Source organism: Euprymna scolopes, chromosome 10, assembly GCF_053919585.1.
Source record: "Euprymna scolopes isolate OS-2025 chromosome 10, ASM5391958v1, whole genome shotgun sequence".
Taxonomy (NCBI): Eukaryota; Metazoa; Mollusca; class Cephalopoda; order Sepiida; family Sepiolidae; genus Euprymna; species Euprymna scolopes.
The window spans coordinates 156,436,068-156,454,379 of NC_136491.1; the positions used below are offsets into that span (position 1 = coordinate 156,436,068).

General features: G+C 33.1%; 1 protein-coding gene across 2 annotated transcripts in view; it reads left to right on the top strand.

Annotated features, from left to right (window-relative positions):
• The window catches only part of LOC145286324 (integrator complex subunit 1-like), a 179,609-nt gene that overhangs the window by 20,499 nt on the left and 140,798 nt on the right, over window positions 1–18,312 (top strand). For both annotated transcript variants that reach the window (XM_080135247.1, XM_080135246.1), the window contains 5 exons: window positions 1,389–1,526; window positions 3,577–3,739; window positions 3,998–4,103; window positions 7,845–8,031; window positions 11,440–11,585. In XM_080135247.1, coding sequence (XP_079991373.1) covers window positions 1,389–1,526; window positions 3,577–3,739; window positions 3,998–4,103; window positions 7,845–8,031; window positions 11,440–11,585 — 740 coding nt within the window. The remainder of the gene's footprint in view (window positions 1–1,388; window positions 1,527–3,576; window positions 3,740–3,997; window positions 4,104–7,844; window positions 8,032–11,439; window positions 11,586–18,312) is intronic.

Genomic DNA, 18,312 nt, shown 5'->3' on the forward strand with positions numbered 1-18,312 from the left:
CAAGCGGTACTGGTCTGAGAGCCATTTGTTTATTTATAATAATTAATGAATAAAGAAATAAAAAGTATTCTTTTTTATAAGCAAAAAAAAAAAGCTGTCTAGTTCTTTATACCAAGGGAAGCAACTGTGACGAGAAAATGAACAGAATTATTTACCTTGCATTTCATCTACAAGTGGAATTATCTGTGTGTGTGTGTACATTTCCCTACCAAACTGCTCTGTCAATTTTCAGTCTACAGACTCGAGATTTAACATAAACGGTATTGAGATTTGGGAAAATCTTTTTAATCAGTTTTCGGCCAGAAATTTGGCTCTCAAGAGATCAAAGTTCAACGATTTAACCTTTGAAAATTGTACCAAACTCCTCCGCCAATTTTGGGTGTAAACACTTGAAATTTTAGATATAAATTACTTAGACATGGATCAAACTTTTTAATTTGATTTGAGCTCAAAACAATAAATGTTAAGAGGTCAAAATTGAGGTCAAAGTTTAACAAATTTGACCTCTGTGGTCTCTACCAAATTACTCAGTCAATTATTGGTCTAAACATTTGAAATTTTACATATAGTGTATTCAGGCATAGGACAAGCTTTTTAATCGTTTTTTTGGCAGAAAATTTGACTGCCAAGGGGGTCAAAGTTCAAAAGATTTGACCTTTGCGGTCTCTAGCAAACTATTGTCAATTTTGGTCTAAACATTTGAAATTTTACATAAAGAGTATTCAGACATGCAGCAAGCTTTTTAATCAGTTTTGGGGCAAGAATTTGGCTGCCAAGATGTCAAAGTTGAAAGAGTTGGCCTTTGCAGACTCTACCAAACTCCTTCACCAATTTTGGGTCTAAACACTTGAAATTTTAGGTGTAGGTTATGTGGACATGAGTTAAACTTTTTAATATATATACATATATATATATATATATATATATATATATATAAACCCCACCCAATATTTTTGCTGATGAGGAGACTTTGTTTAAAAAAAACTATATGTCAAAATCATTGTCCATGGCTTTAATGTCCATCACAATAAAAACATTGTTTCCGAAACGATCATACAATTTATTGACTTTGTTGTTGTTCCTTCTTATGAAACAGATTTTTAATTTTAATTACAAATTATCAATCGTCTTACTAAATATATATATGCACATAAAGTTATGAACGGTACATAGGGCCTGAGCAAAACCGGCTGAACTGCTAGTACTTAAAATTAATCAAATTCATTGTATTAAAATGTTTAATCAAATAAAAATAAGAATTTTAATAAATATACAATCGATAGAAATTGTTTTTATAGCTAAATAATCATATTTTGCATGAAATGAAGTTTTTATTAAATTTGTGAAAGCTGTTCAAGTAAATAATTTTCTATAATTGTTTTTGATAGGCGTTTTGCAGTTTATTAAAACGAGACGTGTCATTAAACTTCAAAGCCAAAGGAAATCCGCTTGTTTCTGTTTTGGCCTGCAATATTTTAATGGCTGCTTACGCTGAAGAAGATAATTGGCCAGATGATTTTGTTAAGGTAAGAATTTGAATCCATTTTTTTTTTTTAATCTGATTGAATGTTTTTTTTGTTTTTTTTAATCTGATTGAATGTTTTTTTTGTTTTTTTTAATCTAATTGAATGATTTTTTTTTTTTTAATCTAATTGAATGATTGTTTTTAAAAAATATTTCATAGAAATTATAAGCCAATCTAAATTTTTTCTTCTTTATAATTTTAATGTAAGCAGTTGAAAGTATTTCCACTGTTTGAATGCATTGAAATTTGAAAAATATAATGATAGACCAGTGAAAATATAGTTTTTTTTTTTTATAAATTAACATTTTTATTTATCTAAATTCTAATTTTCGATTCAGATAAATTTTCATCAAGAAAATACAGACTATATATATATATATATATAGATATATATATATATATATATATATATATATATATATATATATATATATATAATTATTTTTTTGCTATAATAATTAAATACCTACAGACACTAGTGTTTCATCCTTTCAGGATTCTTCAGTGCAGGGTGTCACGATTAACACCAGTCGAACGATTCGAACCCCGCACCACAAGACATCTCTGGCTCGATTAGCGGAGACCGTATTCATTCGGCTACCATTAACCGCGTGAAATAGCGTTGAATTTAAACATTTTTAATTTCAAAAGTTCATTTACGTCGGTCAGAGATTGATTTAATCGTTATACGATGATCCATGCATAAGAGCTAAATTGTTCGACTTTAATTCAACTGAAAGTGCTCAACGATAAGAAATGAATTTCTTAAAGGGGCTGTCATAATTATTTTTTTGCTATAATAATTAAATACCTACAGACACTAGTGTTTCATCCGTTTGGGATATATATATATATATATATATATATGCTTGTTAAGATATAGTCAACAAATCAATTTTTTAAAATATGTCGTTTTAAGCGAAAACAATATTACATACTTATGTCGAAAATAGTAATATATCCAAAAATTACGAAAATTTGAGTAGAACAATTGTTAGTGTGTTTTTGGTAAAAAAAGAAAAAGTCTATCACTCTAGACAACAAACTCTTTCCACTGTTTATGAATGTCATATTAGCATTGTTACTTTTTCATTCTTCTATTCCAGCATGCATACCTCTGATTCTAGATGAATAATGCCTTATTAACTGGTTTTCATTCGTCTTCCGTGTTCCGAATCATTACATGCTTTTCTTTAACAGTGATCCTTTTTTTTTTTATGTCCTGGAAAAAGGAAATAGTTATGGTTGTTTTCTGATATAATAATGCTATTAAATTTATAAATGAAATACGTATGAACACAACCATTCCTTCCACATATGCCACACCTCTTTTTCTGGACATTTAAAAAAATATATCCACGTTGAAGAAAAGCACATGGATTTTTACTACTAAATTCTTTTCATCTTAACATCATGGCACGGAAAAAGAAATATATATATATATATATATATTTATATATACTCCGAGGAAAGCATATCATGTTGAAATATTGATTTTGAACAAATATTTATTTTATAAAATCTTTGACATGGCTTTAACATGTGACACTGGCCAGTTGTTTATCATTGCTTCTAAACATATAGAATAGGTATTTCATTTAAAAATTTAAACAATGCTTATATCACTGAGAACACAACTCTTCTTTAAAAAAAATAAAGGGAGATAACTCAATAATTCAAACTTGCAAGATTTATGTTGTAATACCTACAAATTCCAATTAATCACTTAAAAATGATTTTACTTTAAGAATAAATATATTTTCGTTTCATCATGGATATGTACAGCATACATATTTTTCTTTTTTTTGATATAGGGTGAATTCTGGAGAAGAACCAAAATGTTATTTCAGCTTTTTATACATGTTTTAATGTCCAAAAAGAACCCAAGTTTGCTTCACATAAAACTAGAATCATATTTACGCAACGATTATGTTGAAAAGCAATCTGTGATGTGTAATTGATATGTCTTTTGCTATACTCAACAGTCTAAATTAAAATTATCGTTGTCCTAATGGCTTATAAAATTTTGCCTTAACTTGTTTTATGTTTAGGTTTATGTAGAAGATTCTCTTGGAGAACATATTTGGGTTGATCGTGAAGAATGTAAAGAATTTGTGGAAAACATCCTAACAGCTTTCAATACAAAGTCTCCTCCAAAAAATAAAATTTTGTCAGCCGCAGAAGGTAACAAATCGGGAGAACAATCTGGAAACTGTAAGTTTATTTTTGCATTTCTCCTTTTTTTTTTATTTATTAAATTTTCATTTATTTAAATTTAAAAAGAAAAAAATTTTTTAATTAATTTTTTTCATTTTCTTTTTTCAATTTTTTCATTTTCTTTTTTAATTTTCTTAATTTTTTTCTTTTATTTTTTCTTTTTAATTTTCTCTTTCCATTTTTTTAAAAAATTCATTTTGATTTATATATATTTTTAAATTAAATGTTTTTCTTACTTTCCTTCTCACTGTGTAGCAAGCCCTTCACTCAGCGTTTGTGAAGATGAAGAGAAAAGTATTGATAGTGACAGCCTCAAGTCTGGTTTTGGAGATGCTGCTGATAACTCTCCAATTTCTCCAAGGTAAATTCCTTTTGTATTGAATAGGGTTCTTAAACATTTTTTTTTTTAAGCCTATGAAAAGTATGAGTCCATCTTCCTGTCTTAAAATTCTACCCCACTATTCTAGAACGATCGTTATACTCGTATCTCAAACGGTGGATCAAAAGAAATGTCACACATTTTGGCAATTTCTAAGAATGACTAAAGAACTTGTTATCATCATTTGGGTATATCTCAAATAGTTTGTCCCAGCACTGCAGTGTTGCGTTCATGTGCTTATTTTACAAGTACTTTAATGGGGTAGGTTCTAAACTCATAGCACTTATACCTCCCTATAACATACATGCTCCTGACTAACTCAACAAGCAGCAAAATTTAACGCCGTTACTGTTGAAATCTCTAGAAAACCTTCTACTCTAATATTTTTTTGTTTGGATTGCTAAACTTTATAATTCCCTCCTTGTTTCTTGCTTCCCTGACTGTACTAATATGCAGAAATTTAAATTTAAGATGAACAGCTATTTGCAGCTCAACTCCTCACATATTCCCCTGTAGACATTATTATCTTAATGAGTAACCCCTCATGTCCAAGTGACCATATGCTTTGTTTAGTATAAAAAAGAGTAAATAAAGCTTCATGTCATCCGGTGGGGGGAGGGGGGTTGAGATATTTGTATTCTTCGGACTACTGTTCTCATCTTGAGTGTTATTTTCAAAGTTTTGGTTGATTTAACCTCCGACCTTCTTGAGGTGTGTCTTGTCAAATTCTGTAATTTTTCTGTCTAACTCTAGAATCTGTACATACAAATTTTTGAGTTCAACAGAAAGATTACCGAGTTTGACAAGATAATCGTGTAGATGGTCGGAGGTTACATCAACTGAAACATTGTAAAAATCACACTCAAGATGAGAACAGTAGTCCGATGAATCCGAATAATTCAAATTATTCTCATCTAAAAAATTCAAAACATAAAAGTTAATATAAGATAGTTTAAAGAAGGTTTGTCTATCATGCAGCAACAGAATAGATGCAACTTTTTACATGTCTAGCTCTAAACAATTACTCTGTGCTCAGCAACCAGTTTTCAGCTTAACGCTAATTCTTTCAGTCAACACGTAATGAAAGTTACATGGAACTTTTTTCATTGAATTGCAGAATCGGTAAGATGATTTGAAACAAATGCAATTCAGTTAAAAACACTTTTACATACTTATGTGGCATACATATACATACTTATATGGCATACATATATGCCAACAGCATTCACCCTAGGCAGGTTGAACTGGCTTCCTCCAAAAGAGGAAATGTCAAGGGAATATCTAGCATGTATATCCCGATCAAGGGAGATGATGACGTTAGGTTTTTGTAGTTCTTTTTGCAAGATGTTGCCTTACATACTGTACTTGGTATTCTCAAATGGTCACCCATCTGTTACTGACCAGTTAAATATTGCTCAACTTTGGTGATCTAATGAGAACCAATGTATCAGTGTGAATATACTGTATCTTATGTGCCTATATGTCAAAATTAGTATAAATTAAAAAAAATCAGTGTGAATATACTGTATCTTATGTGCCTATATGTCAAAATTAGTATAAATTTAAAAAAATTACAAAAAGATGATCCAAAAGAAAACTAATTTCAAGTAAAAATAAGATTTATCAAATTGAGTTTTATCGTATGTTTTAATTTGTGTTTTTCTGACAAATTCTGTATGACAAACTGACTTTTCTCCTTTTCTTTCAATAAAAATCCGCCATTTCAGTATACAAAATATCAAACCGGTAGTATGTATGATTTTTTGTAAAAACTAAATCTGACATATCATCTACTGAATCATTTTTTTTTTTTTTACTTGAGGAGTCACCACTTATCAAGGCCTGGAGACTACGATAAGGGTTAGGTAGATGGGGAAATAAGATGAACTTTGATAGAGTTAGATCATTTAAGAAGCTGGCTTGGCAGAAATTTATTAACTTTAGATTTGAACATAACCATGCTGTAGTCAGCCAGGAAGCAGCCACATGGTATTGTGTTCCACAGACACAGTTCTAGGAAAGAAACTATGCTCATGGAATTTTCATTTAGTTTCAATCACAGGTTGACCTTTAAGTATGTAATATTGTTTTTTACCTGAAATACGTTTGTTTCAAATCCCACTATTCTGCAGAAGCACCCTAAAGAAATATAAAAATTAAAAAGAAAAAAAAAAAACAACAATGGCTGTGATAACATCCGTTTAATCTGAACATTCAGTTTTCAAAATGTTATTCACACAAGTGTGATTGACCAACGAACATTATTTAGATGGGTGATTGTGCTTAAAACTTTCAAACACACTGGCAGGTGGCGTCCACGTTTGTCAATTGAGGTCTGGACAAAACATGGGCACAATTTTCAAATATATTTTATGTTTATTTTTTTCACCCCCTTATAATTAAAATATATAAAAATGAATTTTTTTTATCAATTTTTTTTCATTTAATATCTTTTTAAATAACTATGTTTAATGGATACAGTACTTCCGCTTTTTGCTAATATATTTTTTAAACATTTGTTTTGTTGTTTTGTTTTCAAATATAATTACATTTTTTTTAATGTACTTTTTTTAAATGTACTTTATTGATATCATCTACTGGATTCGTACTTATGTTGTGTGAATGTAATGTTTTTTTTTAACATGTGAAATATTCACATTTTAAAACTGTTAAACTATTTTCTGTTACATTCACATGATTTAAACTGCTAAAACTGTGAAAAAAAATGTGACACATTCAGTTTTTTTTCTATGTTTCTGTAAATAAATATATTTTTAAAATATCTAAATAGTTTGATAGAATATATAAAATATGAACTTTGAAAAGATATGCGATAAAAAATAATTGATAAAATATGTGTGCTTATTTTCATATATTTTTATTATAAGGGGTGAAAAAGAAAACAAAATATATTTGAACATTGTATCCATTTTGTGCTTCCATAGCTCAATTGAGACACGAGTGCCAGCTTCCAGTGTTTGAAAATTAGGCTCTTTTTTTATGCACAATTACCTTTAGACATATTTAAAAACAAACTTTTTTTTTTTTTTTTTTTTTTTTTACTGCAAAAAATATTCTTCTAAGAAGAAACACGATGAAAAACTAGTTTTGGGTTCATGTTCAGAATTCCCTCTATATTAAAATAAAAAAAATGTCTGTATTATGTATGTACCTGTGACAGAACAAAAATGTCATTACAAAATCAATAAATGAAAATAAATTAGTAAATATTTTGAACAGAAAAAAGCAAATTCAACCCTGCAAAAATCCCGTCTAGGTAGGTAAACTTTGAGACATTATTGTGAAATGGCAAGCAAAATCGATTTACAATCAGTAAATAATTGCTCCATTAGCAGGTAAATTATTTACGGGATGGCAATCTGCCTGCCTCTGGCTGCCCTACTGTCACTTTAAATTAGGGAAAAAAAATTTTGACTTCTTTAAGGAGATGTCCAAAACATGCAGAAAGCATGGCTGTCTACACCCTTGAAAAATATTCTTTTTTTTTTTTTCTTTAAATAATCCAATGCAACTAACTCTTCAACAAATTCTATAGAAATGTTTTGACATGGCTTTAACATGTGACATTGGCCAGTTGTTTATGTATTCCTCTTTCTCTCTATATTTTCTTGCCTTTCCCCTGCCAACTGACTATTCTATCTCAACGGTTTTCCATCTACTAACCCAAGAACTCATTTGTTTTTGATTCTATATTTATTTTAGGTATATTTACCAACAAGAAATGATTGAAGTTGATGTGTTGGAAATTGTCCGAGAACAATTGAACAAACGTCAACCAATGGATGGATCGACACGTAATCTCATTCGCTTGATGACAGCAACATGCGGGTCTGGCGAGATTCGGTTGACAGCAGCACAACGTCTTGAAATGTGGCTACAAAACCCAAAGGTTTGGTGGACAAGATTTTATTCTGTTTTTATTGTTCGCTATTGATTTTTTTTCTTCTTTTTAACAATTTTTTTCTTTTTTTGATTCTTGGCATTTTGAATTTAAAAAGGAAACTCATTTTCAATTTTTTCTCTTCTAGTAAGTCTAAAACGGTTATTAGGATTTCAGATTCCAGCAAAAGTTTGTTTGTTTTATTTTACTTCAGTCAAAGTTCTCCGAAATCAAGAGGGCCCCAATTTCAATTAAAGTTCTTCTTTATTTCTCAAACACTGAATTAGTAAAGAAGTTGAGAACATGATTTTCCTTTCCACGATTGACCGTTTAAATATGTTAATTTATATCTTAATCGTGGTCTCTTGGTTTTACTGGATTTCAGGACAAGAATTAATCTAGTCTCGTGGAGTATCCGGGCTGCGAATACCATGTTATTTTTAATATTTAGTCAGGGTTTACTTGGAAGTAAAAGCATCCTCATGCCAAGTTATCCTGACAAATCTCTGTACGGAGAGTCCTAAAACACTCAAGGTTATTGTCTGGTAGGCATTCAAGTTTTCTCCAGTAGGCATTCATCTTGAAAACAGTGAAGTGAAATCATTTTAAGTTCTTTTAATTATTGAAAGAAATGCATATTAATATAAAATATGTTTGAGAAAAGACAAATGGAAAGCAAATTAAGCAGGAATGAATCCTCAAAAACGAGAGTTTTACCAGTTTTATTTGGATTAACGAACATCTTCAGAAAAATGAGACCAAACTTAGACCAAGGTCAGTTTTTAATGTGTACAAAGTTCAGCTCCCTAAAAATAAAAAATAGTCTTGCTATCCTATTGAAAAATATAAAAATCAAAAATAGTCTTGCTATCCTATTGAAAAATAAAAAATAGTCTTGCTATCCTATTGAAAAATAAAAAATAGTCTTGCTATCCTATTGAAAAAAAAAAAATAGTCTTGCTTTCCTATTGAAAAATAAAAAATAGTTTTGCTATCCTACTAAAAAAAACAAAGTCTTGCTATCCTATTGAAAAATAAAAAATAGTCTTGCTATCCTATTGAAAAATAAAAAATAGTCTCGCTATCCTATTGAAAGTGTGTAAACACCTGCAATGATGCATGCTTAGTTACATGGCAACACCGGATTGTTGATAGGAAATATATCTGGCTATGAGTTTGACCACCCAGAATTTGATTTCTCTATTTGAGAAAAGTTATTGAATCTTTAAAGGAATTTCATGTTGATAAATCAAATCGCTTAGTCCGTAAAACATTAATATTTCTCCAGATATGAGACTCTCTGGACAAAGCGTTTTTATATCCGTAAAGTCTGATTTTCAAGTGGTTTTGTTGGATGGACTACCTCGAATTACAACAAACAAAAATGGGCAAGGGGAATTATTATACCCATGCTCTGCCTACATACAGGCATTCAAGCAGACTGGTCTGTTTTGAATTCAGCTAAAATTGACTTGTTTTGCAGAGAAAGCAATTGTAATTGTAACTTAACAAAATAAAAAAATATTACTAACCTCAACAAAGAAAGGATTGGCCCTAATAATTTACTCCTGTTCGTCCGTTTGTACTTTTCTCAATAACCATGCCTTGGATTTTTTAAAAAAATTTGCACAAACATTAGTCATGGCGAAAGTAAATTTTTGCCAGAACGGATTTTCCCGGATGACTCTGGTTGCCCCACCTAGGAGGCATTATGGGGTAAAATAGATGCCAAATCGTTCAGCGTTTGCGTTTTTCTCAATGACCACGTCTTGGATTGTTTTGAAATTTTGCACAAACATAAGTGATGGTGAAAATAAATTTTTCACTCGTGGAGGGGGATCCCACATGCTTGGCTTGTTTGTTTTTAACTGAAGTTATGATTCTTGTTAAGCATCATTCATTTATTATGAATCAGATGATTTTTGTTGGCAAAATCTTTCTAGTTAAAATTCTTTCTAGACAGACGCTGGGTACTTTTGTGTTCGGAGAATGTAACGTCAGAATCGGTAGATATGATAATAACAAGTATACAGGCTTATTTGTATTTTAACCCATTTTATTTACGGTTGAAACATGAACTTATTTACATGACGATATTGAGTGTTAAAGTGTTTCACCATCTTGCTAGTCTCTTCCTACTTCTAGAACTCTCCAGTCTTGAAGGACTGTAATCCAGAGCAAAGGGCAATAACTCTAACTTTCTTTATTTAGAGTTATGTCTCCTTTTTATCGCTATAAGAGGTAATTAGGCGAGGGACCACATGGAGGTTACCAACATGGTCAAGGGAAAGTGTTTCTGTGGAATGAACTGAATTTGTCCCCCCTCAACATAAATACCCCCGACAAACCCGACAAGCAGCTAAATCCCACCCCTACACAGTAGAGATCTCTAGGTGTAAGAAAGCCTTCTACTCCAATAGTTTCTTCCCCAAAACTGCTAGACTTTGGAACACCTTTCCAGGATTCTACTTTACCAGCTGTACTGACATGCAGAAGTTCAAGTGTAATGTGAACAGACATCTTGCTACTCATCTCCCTTCATAATATCCCTGTAACTTATGCCTCGATAGTAGCCCCCTACTTCAAAGTGGCACTGTGCCTTGTTTGGGGTTTGGGTATATATGCTGATGACACCACACACCAACAGGCACGACAAGAAAACAAATGAACACATATCTAAAGAAATGGCAGAAACACTAGAGGATGACCTCCAATCTGTAGTGGAATGGGGACAAAAATGGATGGTCACGTTCAATGCCGCCAAGGTTAAACTAAGTTTCATTCAATAATTACAAGAAACCTTCTCTACCACCTATAGCAATGGCCAACGACTCTTTATCTAAGAGTACATCTTTCAAACTGCTTGGCCTCACGTTCACAGGAAACATGAGTTGGAACAATTACATTGAAAGCATTGCCAGGGTTGCTGCAAGGAAGGTGGGCTCTCTCTACCGTGCTAGAAAACTACTAACACCCGAAAGTATCCTATACCTCTATAAGGCCACCATTCGCCCATGTATGGAGTATTGCTGTCATATTTGGGATGGTGCATCTGCTACTAGTCTCTCGCTCCTTGACAAGGTTCAAAAGAGAGTCACAAATCTGATAGGCCCTGAACTGGCATCTAAACTTCAGCCTCTGTCCCATCGACGAAATGTTGCATCCCTCTGCCTGTTCTACAAATATTTTGATGGTGAATGTGCCTGTTCTACAAATATTTTGATGGTGAATGTGCCCCCACGACGTGAACACCCTCGACAAACCCAACAGGCTGTTAAACCCCACCCCCACAGTAGAGATCCCTAAATGTAAAAGATCTTTCTACATCAAAAGTCTACACACATTGAGAATCTCTGCTGTATATTTTATTGAATGAACCATTGAATCATTTTGTCTTAAAATGTTTATTTTTTGTAGTTGGCGCGTTCTGCACAAGACCTTTTGATGTCCGTTTGTCTGAATTGTGACCAGTCGTCATCTATGGATATGGAAACTATTATTCAATTGACCAAAATCCGTTTAAAGACAAAACCACTCATAAACCATTACTTAAACTGTATGAGGTAATATTTCCTATTCTATTCGATTTCCTATTCACTCATTCGATTTAGAAATTGATGTTTACAATATTTACTCTGCCATTAAACTTATCTGCTTTTCTTAATGAATCGTCAATCTGTATAGAATAAGTTATTTTGGTGCTCGTCTATAACTTTCCCCTCTTCGTATGAAAAAGAAAAAAAAATCTTTATGATGTATGTATCCGTGACTAAAAGAAAATATTATATACCAAAAGTATGTAAATTAATCGAGTTTTATTTTTATAAGCAACTAGCGAGGGGTACCCGACATTGCCCGGGTGTTTGGAGGTGTGTGTGGAAACTCCGTGGGTGTGTGTGGGGGGGGCGGGGTTTAAAAAAAAAAAAGTAAGTATGAGGATCGAACCTGAACCGTTGAGGCAAAGTTGTAAATTAAAGTGTGAAAAAAAAAAGTGCGACGTTAACCATTGCCCCATGGTGAGATGCTAACGGAAACACATTTGAATTTATTTAATTACTTGGATTTGGCAGGTGCCCGTTTTAATGAGTTAATGAGGTCAAGTTTGACTGCGGGATAGTATTTACTGCTGAACGCCTTTTTTTCCCCCCCCCAAGATGTTATAGGAAAAAGACTAACCCACATGTGGCAAGCAACAAATGTTGAATATTTATCTTCCCGAAATCGAGCAAATTAAATAGACAGGCGAGCTTCGTTGTTAACTGTGAGATATTACGATTTATATGTGATATAAAAAGTTTTAAAAAGTTGTGAAGCGAGCGACCGCTTCTCTGAAAGAAGCCTTTTGTAGACATACAGAAAAAGCGAACACACATACATACATATTCGCTTTTATATTTATAGATAAGTTTTTCCAGTGACCCCCCCCCCCACTTCCACATGATAAGAATCGTTAGCCAATTTTATTTAATATATTATTGTACCATGTTATTAATGTATAATACTATACTTCAATACAATTTATTAAAAAAAAATTATTACTTGCCGAAACAACTGGTAGTATGAGATATTTTTATATAATCATCTAAAAATAGAAATCAGAAAATTTATATTTTTAATTGAAGATTATAGTAGTTGTTTACCTTACGACTAAATTTTTTTTTTTTTTATAAATTAAATGATGTGTAAAAATACTAATAAAGATTTTTTTCACATGATTTTAAAGTAATAAATTATAAAACATTTTCAGCTCCTTATTCATTTCTTGTTTTGAGGGGAGAGAGGGGTTCTTTGAAGCATTACCAGTACTTGATAGAGATGCTTAATCTATTAGGATTCCAAATATTGATGCTTGTGTAGAATTCTACCCTATGCGACGAAGGCCATCAACTCCCCATATTTCCTCCTATAACACAGAACAAGCTAGGTAACATACAAATATCCGTGCATGAGGTCGCCAAGCTAATAAAAAACCTAGATTCCAGTAAAGCAACTGGCCCTGATGGCATCCCAATTATAGTGTTAAAAAAGCTTCAACCAGAACTTGCTCCTATACTTACGAAACTATTTAAGCGTTGCCTTAAGGAGAAGTGCTTTCCGACCCCCTGGAAGACCTCATCAGTTTGCCCTGTATTTAAGAATTCAGGTGATAAGTCATCTCCCTCTCAGTACAGACCAATAAGTCTTCTCTGTGTTATGAGTAAGTTGCTGGAATCCATATTAAATAGAGAAATAGTCAACCACCTCAGCAGGAATAACCTTCTTAGTGACACACAATATGGTTTCTGCTCTGCAAGATCTACCGCAGATGTGCTGACGGTTATATCCCACAGGATTAGTGAATCTCTTGACAAAGGCTTCCTTTCTAGGGCAATTGCTCTTGACATATCAAAGGCCTTCGACAAGGTATGGCATAAGGGTCTACTTCACAAGATTTCCAGCTACGGTATAACTGGAAATGTTTTCTCAATCATTAAATCATTTCTCTCCGATAGGCTCATAAGAGTAGTGGTAGATGGTCAAAAATCGGAGGCCTGCAATATAAATGCTGGAGTCCCTCAGGGGTCAATCCTGGGCCCAACTCTCTTCCTGATCTACATCAATGACCTCCCTAAACACATACTTAAATCATTCGTTGACATCTATGCTGATGACACGACCATCTATGGCAACACATCAAAGGCTGTAAATGACAAAGTTCTCTCTGATTCTCTCTCCTCTGATCTCGAGCGCGTGGTTCAGTGGGGGAAGATGTGGCTTTAATGCATCCAAAACCAAACTCCTATCCTTACACTGGTGCTACCAGATCAGGCTGTCTACTGACTTCCTGAGATGAAACGCACCTACATAGATGTCTTTGTTTTTTTATTCCCTTTTGCAAAACTTAGTCATGTTCTGCGAAAACAAAAACAAAAACAACATTCTCCTCCCCCTCCCCTCCCTCGTTTTCTTTTTCCTTCACCTCCTCACCTTTTTTTTTTTTTTTTTTTTTTTTTTTTTTTTTTTTTTTGCCTAGTTGGTAGGGCGATAGAACATACCAACTGCCCCCCTGCAGAGGGTAAAAATCCTTCAATGGGACCACCAGTTGACCGTTGGTGGCAACCCGTAATGCATTAAGAACGGGATCCTGGTGGTTGAGTGAAACATGCCTAGGAAATAATAACATGATACTACAACACACCACTTTGGCCCTTACTAGGCTAGACGGGAGGTTGGATAGGCCCGATCCAATCAATCGGTTGGTCATGACAAGCACTAATTCAGACAATCCAAACAAAAACACACTAACACTCAACATAAACAATAAACTGAATTAATAAGCGATGGCTGAAGGGTCAATCAAGCTGGGAAAAAGGTAACCATCAGGAATAATAAAAATACAGGGAAATCCCATACTTGGGTGGGCATAACCATATATTGTGAATGCTTGGAAACCTCCCCATGTTTGAGTATACCAGCTATGTAGCCCTGGAGAACCGAGGCGAATGGGATTTACCCCCTCATAGTTCTTCCCCATAAGGGGCTCCGAGGAGGGTGGGGAGCATGACTGATGAATTTTTCAAAAATTATTATGAATACCAAAAAATCCAAGAGACCACACACAGAAATTGACTCTGACAGCGACAATGAAGATACAAACTTTCCAAGATTCATCGTGCTAGAAGCAACGTCTAATATACCGTTAACTAAAATGTCACCCTTCATTATCCAAAAGGTAATATCAAGCAAAATAACACCTAAAAATGTCAAAAAATTAAGGAATGGTACCATATTGGTAGAAGTACTAAATAAAAAACAGGCCAAAACTCTACTTCAACTACAAAAATTGCATGAAACAAACATCAAAGCTTATCCACACCAAACACTAAACTACTCCAAAGGAGTCATAAAAAACCAGGAAATCTCCGTCTGCACAACAGAAGAAATCAAAACAGAACTAAAAAACCAAGGGGTCACAGATGTAAAAAGAATCACATTTAAAAAAAAAGGAGAGGTAATATATACAAACACTTATATATTAACATTCAATTATCCTCAAATACCAGAGACCATCAATATAGGTTATGAAAGAACGAAAATAGAACAATACATCCCAAAACCTTTACAATGCTACAACTGCCAAAAGTTTGGACATAATAAAGACCAATGTCTAAGATTCTTCACATGTGGAAACTGCAGTGAAAAAAACCCAGACCACGATGAAGAAGACTGTCCAAATAAAACCAAATGCACAAACTGTCAAGAAGAGCACCACTCTCACTCAAAACAGTGCAAAATATATAATCAAGAGAAGGAAATAATAACAATCAAATATCAAAAAAATATAACCTTCCAAGAAGCCCGCAAAGAAGTCACAAATCGCACCAAAAACTCATATGCCACAATAACCCAACAAGCAAACAAAATGTACAACTACAATGAACTAAACCTTGCTCCAGAAATTGCAAACCTAGCAAAAGAACTAAAGAACATACTTGAAGAATTAAAATCTTTTTTATCAGAACTGAAAATAAACTCCAACAGCCAAATAAAAGTCAGAAACGAACAACCCAGTATAAAAGAAAACGAAACAAAGGAAATCAGAAAAACTTCCATCAATATTGAGGAATCAATCCCTAAAGAAATGAAACCTCCTCAATTATCAAAACGTGAAAGATCCAAGTCACAAACAAGGACAAAAACAGATGTTAAAAATAAACACACAACAACAGAAAAAATGGAAATAGAACAGAACAACAAAAAAACTACCCCCAAAAAACAAAATGACAAACAAAAAACAGAATTAGTATTAATTGAAAATGAAAATAAATTTGAACTAGTTGAAACTGATAGCCAAAAAAGACAGTCAAGACAAAGTAAATCTAAAAGTCCCAGACCAAAACCCAAAAAAAGCCTCTCACCAGAAACAAGAAACAGACCATCCACTTCCAAAAGAAACACCCAAACTAACATCGAAACTATGGACGTAGACATAAACACCAACAGTCCAAAACCAAAAGAAAATATAAACCATGACTAACAAAATCCTACAGTGGAACATAAGAGGATTAAAAATTAATATCGAAGAAATGCAAATACTTATCAAATCCTTATGTCCTGCAATAATTTGCCTACAGGAAACACACTTAAAAGAAAATGACAAAATTAACATAAAACACTACTCAATATACAACCACATAAACAAATTATCATGCAAAGCCACCGGTGGATCATCAATACTGATAAACGAAAACATTCCACACAGCAAAGTGAACTTAAAAACAAATATGCAAGCTGTTGCAATAACTGCAACACTACACAAAACAATAACCCTATGCTCACTCTATATACCACCAAATGAAACAATAAACGAAACTGAATTAAACAATATAATCAAACAACTACCTAAACCTTTTCTACTGTTGGGAGACTTCAATAGTCATAATATATGGTGGGGCAGTAAAAAAAACAACAAAAGAGGCCAAACCATAGAAAAAATAATTAACCAAAACGATCTATGCCTACTCAACAACAAAGAGAATACATATATGCACCCACCAACGGGAACCCTATCAGCAATCGATATAACACTATGTGACCCAACTATATACATGGATTATAGCTGGAGAACACATAAGGATGCATGCGGAAGTGACCACTTCCCAATCATAATAGAAAACGAGAATCCCAAGCCAGAAGACAAAACACCCCGCTGGAATTTACAAAAGGCAAATTGGGAAAATTTCCAAAATACATGTCAATACAGATTAATACCTGAAGCGAATCCTGACTTAGAACACATCACATATTTCAGCAACACCCTACTCACAATAGCCGAGGAGAACATACCAAAAAGTTCCACTACTACAAAATATAACAAACCCTGGTACAATAAAGAATGCAAAGAAGCTATAAGAGCCAGACGTGCAAACCTAAGGAAATTTAAAAACAGTCCAACGAAAGAAAATTTGGATACCTATAAAAACAGCAAAGCCAAAGCACGGAAAACTATCAAAGAATCAAAACGGAACTCGTGGAAAGATTATGTAACAAAAATTAATCAAAACACAAAACCCAAAAAAGTATGGGAGATGGTCAGAAAAATAGCAGGAAAAAATACAAAGAACCCTATTAAACACCTTATATGCGACAACACAAAGATTACCGACAAACAAAATATCGCAAATAAATTAGCAGAACAATTCTCAATGAACTCATCATCAAAAAACCAAAATAAAAAATTCCAAGCTATAAAGAAAAATGAAGAAAAAATAAAAATAAACTTCAAATCAAAAAATGAAGAAAACTACAATCAATTATTCAACAGTGCAGAACTAGAGGAGGCAATAAACAAATCTCCCGATACAGCAGTCGGCCCCGACGAGATCCATTATCAATTCCTCAAAAAACTACCAAAACCATCACTGGACTACTTATTACAAATTTACAATGAGATATGGATAACTAACAACATTCCAAAAAACTGGAAGCAGGCAACAGTAATCCCAATACCCAAACCAAAAAAAGACCATACAAACCCAACAAACTACCGACCCATTGCACTAACTAGTTGTTTGTGCAAAACTTTTGAAAGAATGATTAACGAAAGATTAAATTGGTACTTGGAAAGCAAAAATCTAATTACAGAAAGCCAGTCGGGTTTCAGGAAAAATAGAAGCCCCACCGATCACTTAATAAAACTGGAAACACGCATAAGAGAAGCATTTGCAAAAAAAGAACATCTAATAGCAATTTTTTTTTGACATGCAAAAGGCGTATGACACCGCTTGGAAATACGGAATCCAAAAAGACCTGTATGAACTAGGACTTAGGGGTAGAATGCCAGAAATTATCAGAAATTTCTTAACAAATAGAAACTTCCAAGTACGGATGGACAACACTTATTCAGTCCAAAAAGATCAAGAAATGGGGGTCCCCCAAGGCAGTATCCTGTCTGTCACCCTCTTCAACATTAAAATAAACAATATCATAAAAAACATAGACCCAGGAATTGAAAATGCCCTATACGTGGACGACCTACTTATATACTACCAATCTAAATATATACAAACAGCCGAACGCAAACTACAACTCTGTCTGAATAAAATAAACAAATGGGCCATAGAAAATGGATTTACATTCTCAGAGGAAAAAACTAAATGCATCCACTTTTGCAAATTACGAAAATTCCACCACGACCCCAACCTGAAACTGGATAACAAGAACATCCCACTTACCGACCAACATAAATATTTAGGTATTATATTTGATAAAAAATTGAACTTTATACCGCATATAAAATATTTAAAAGCA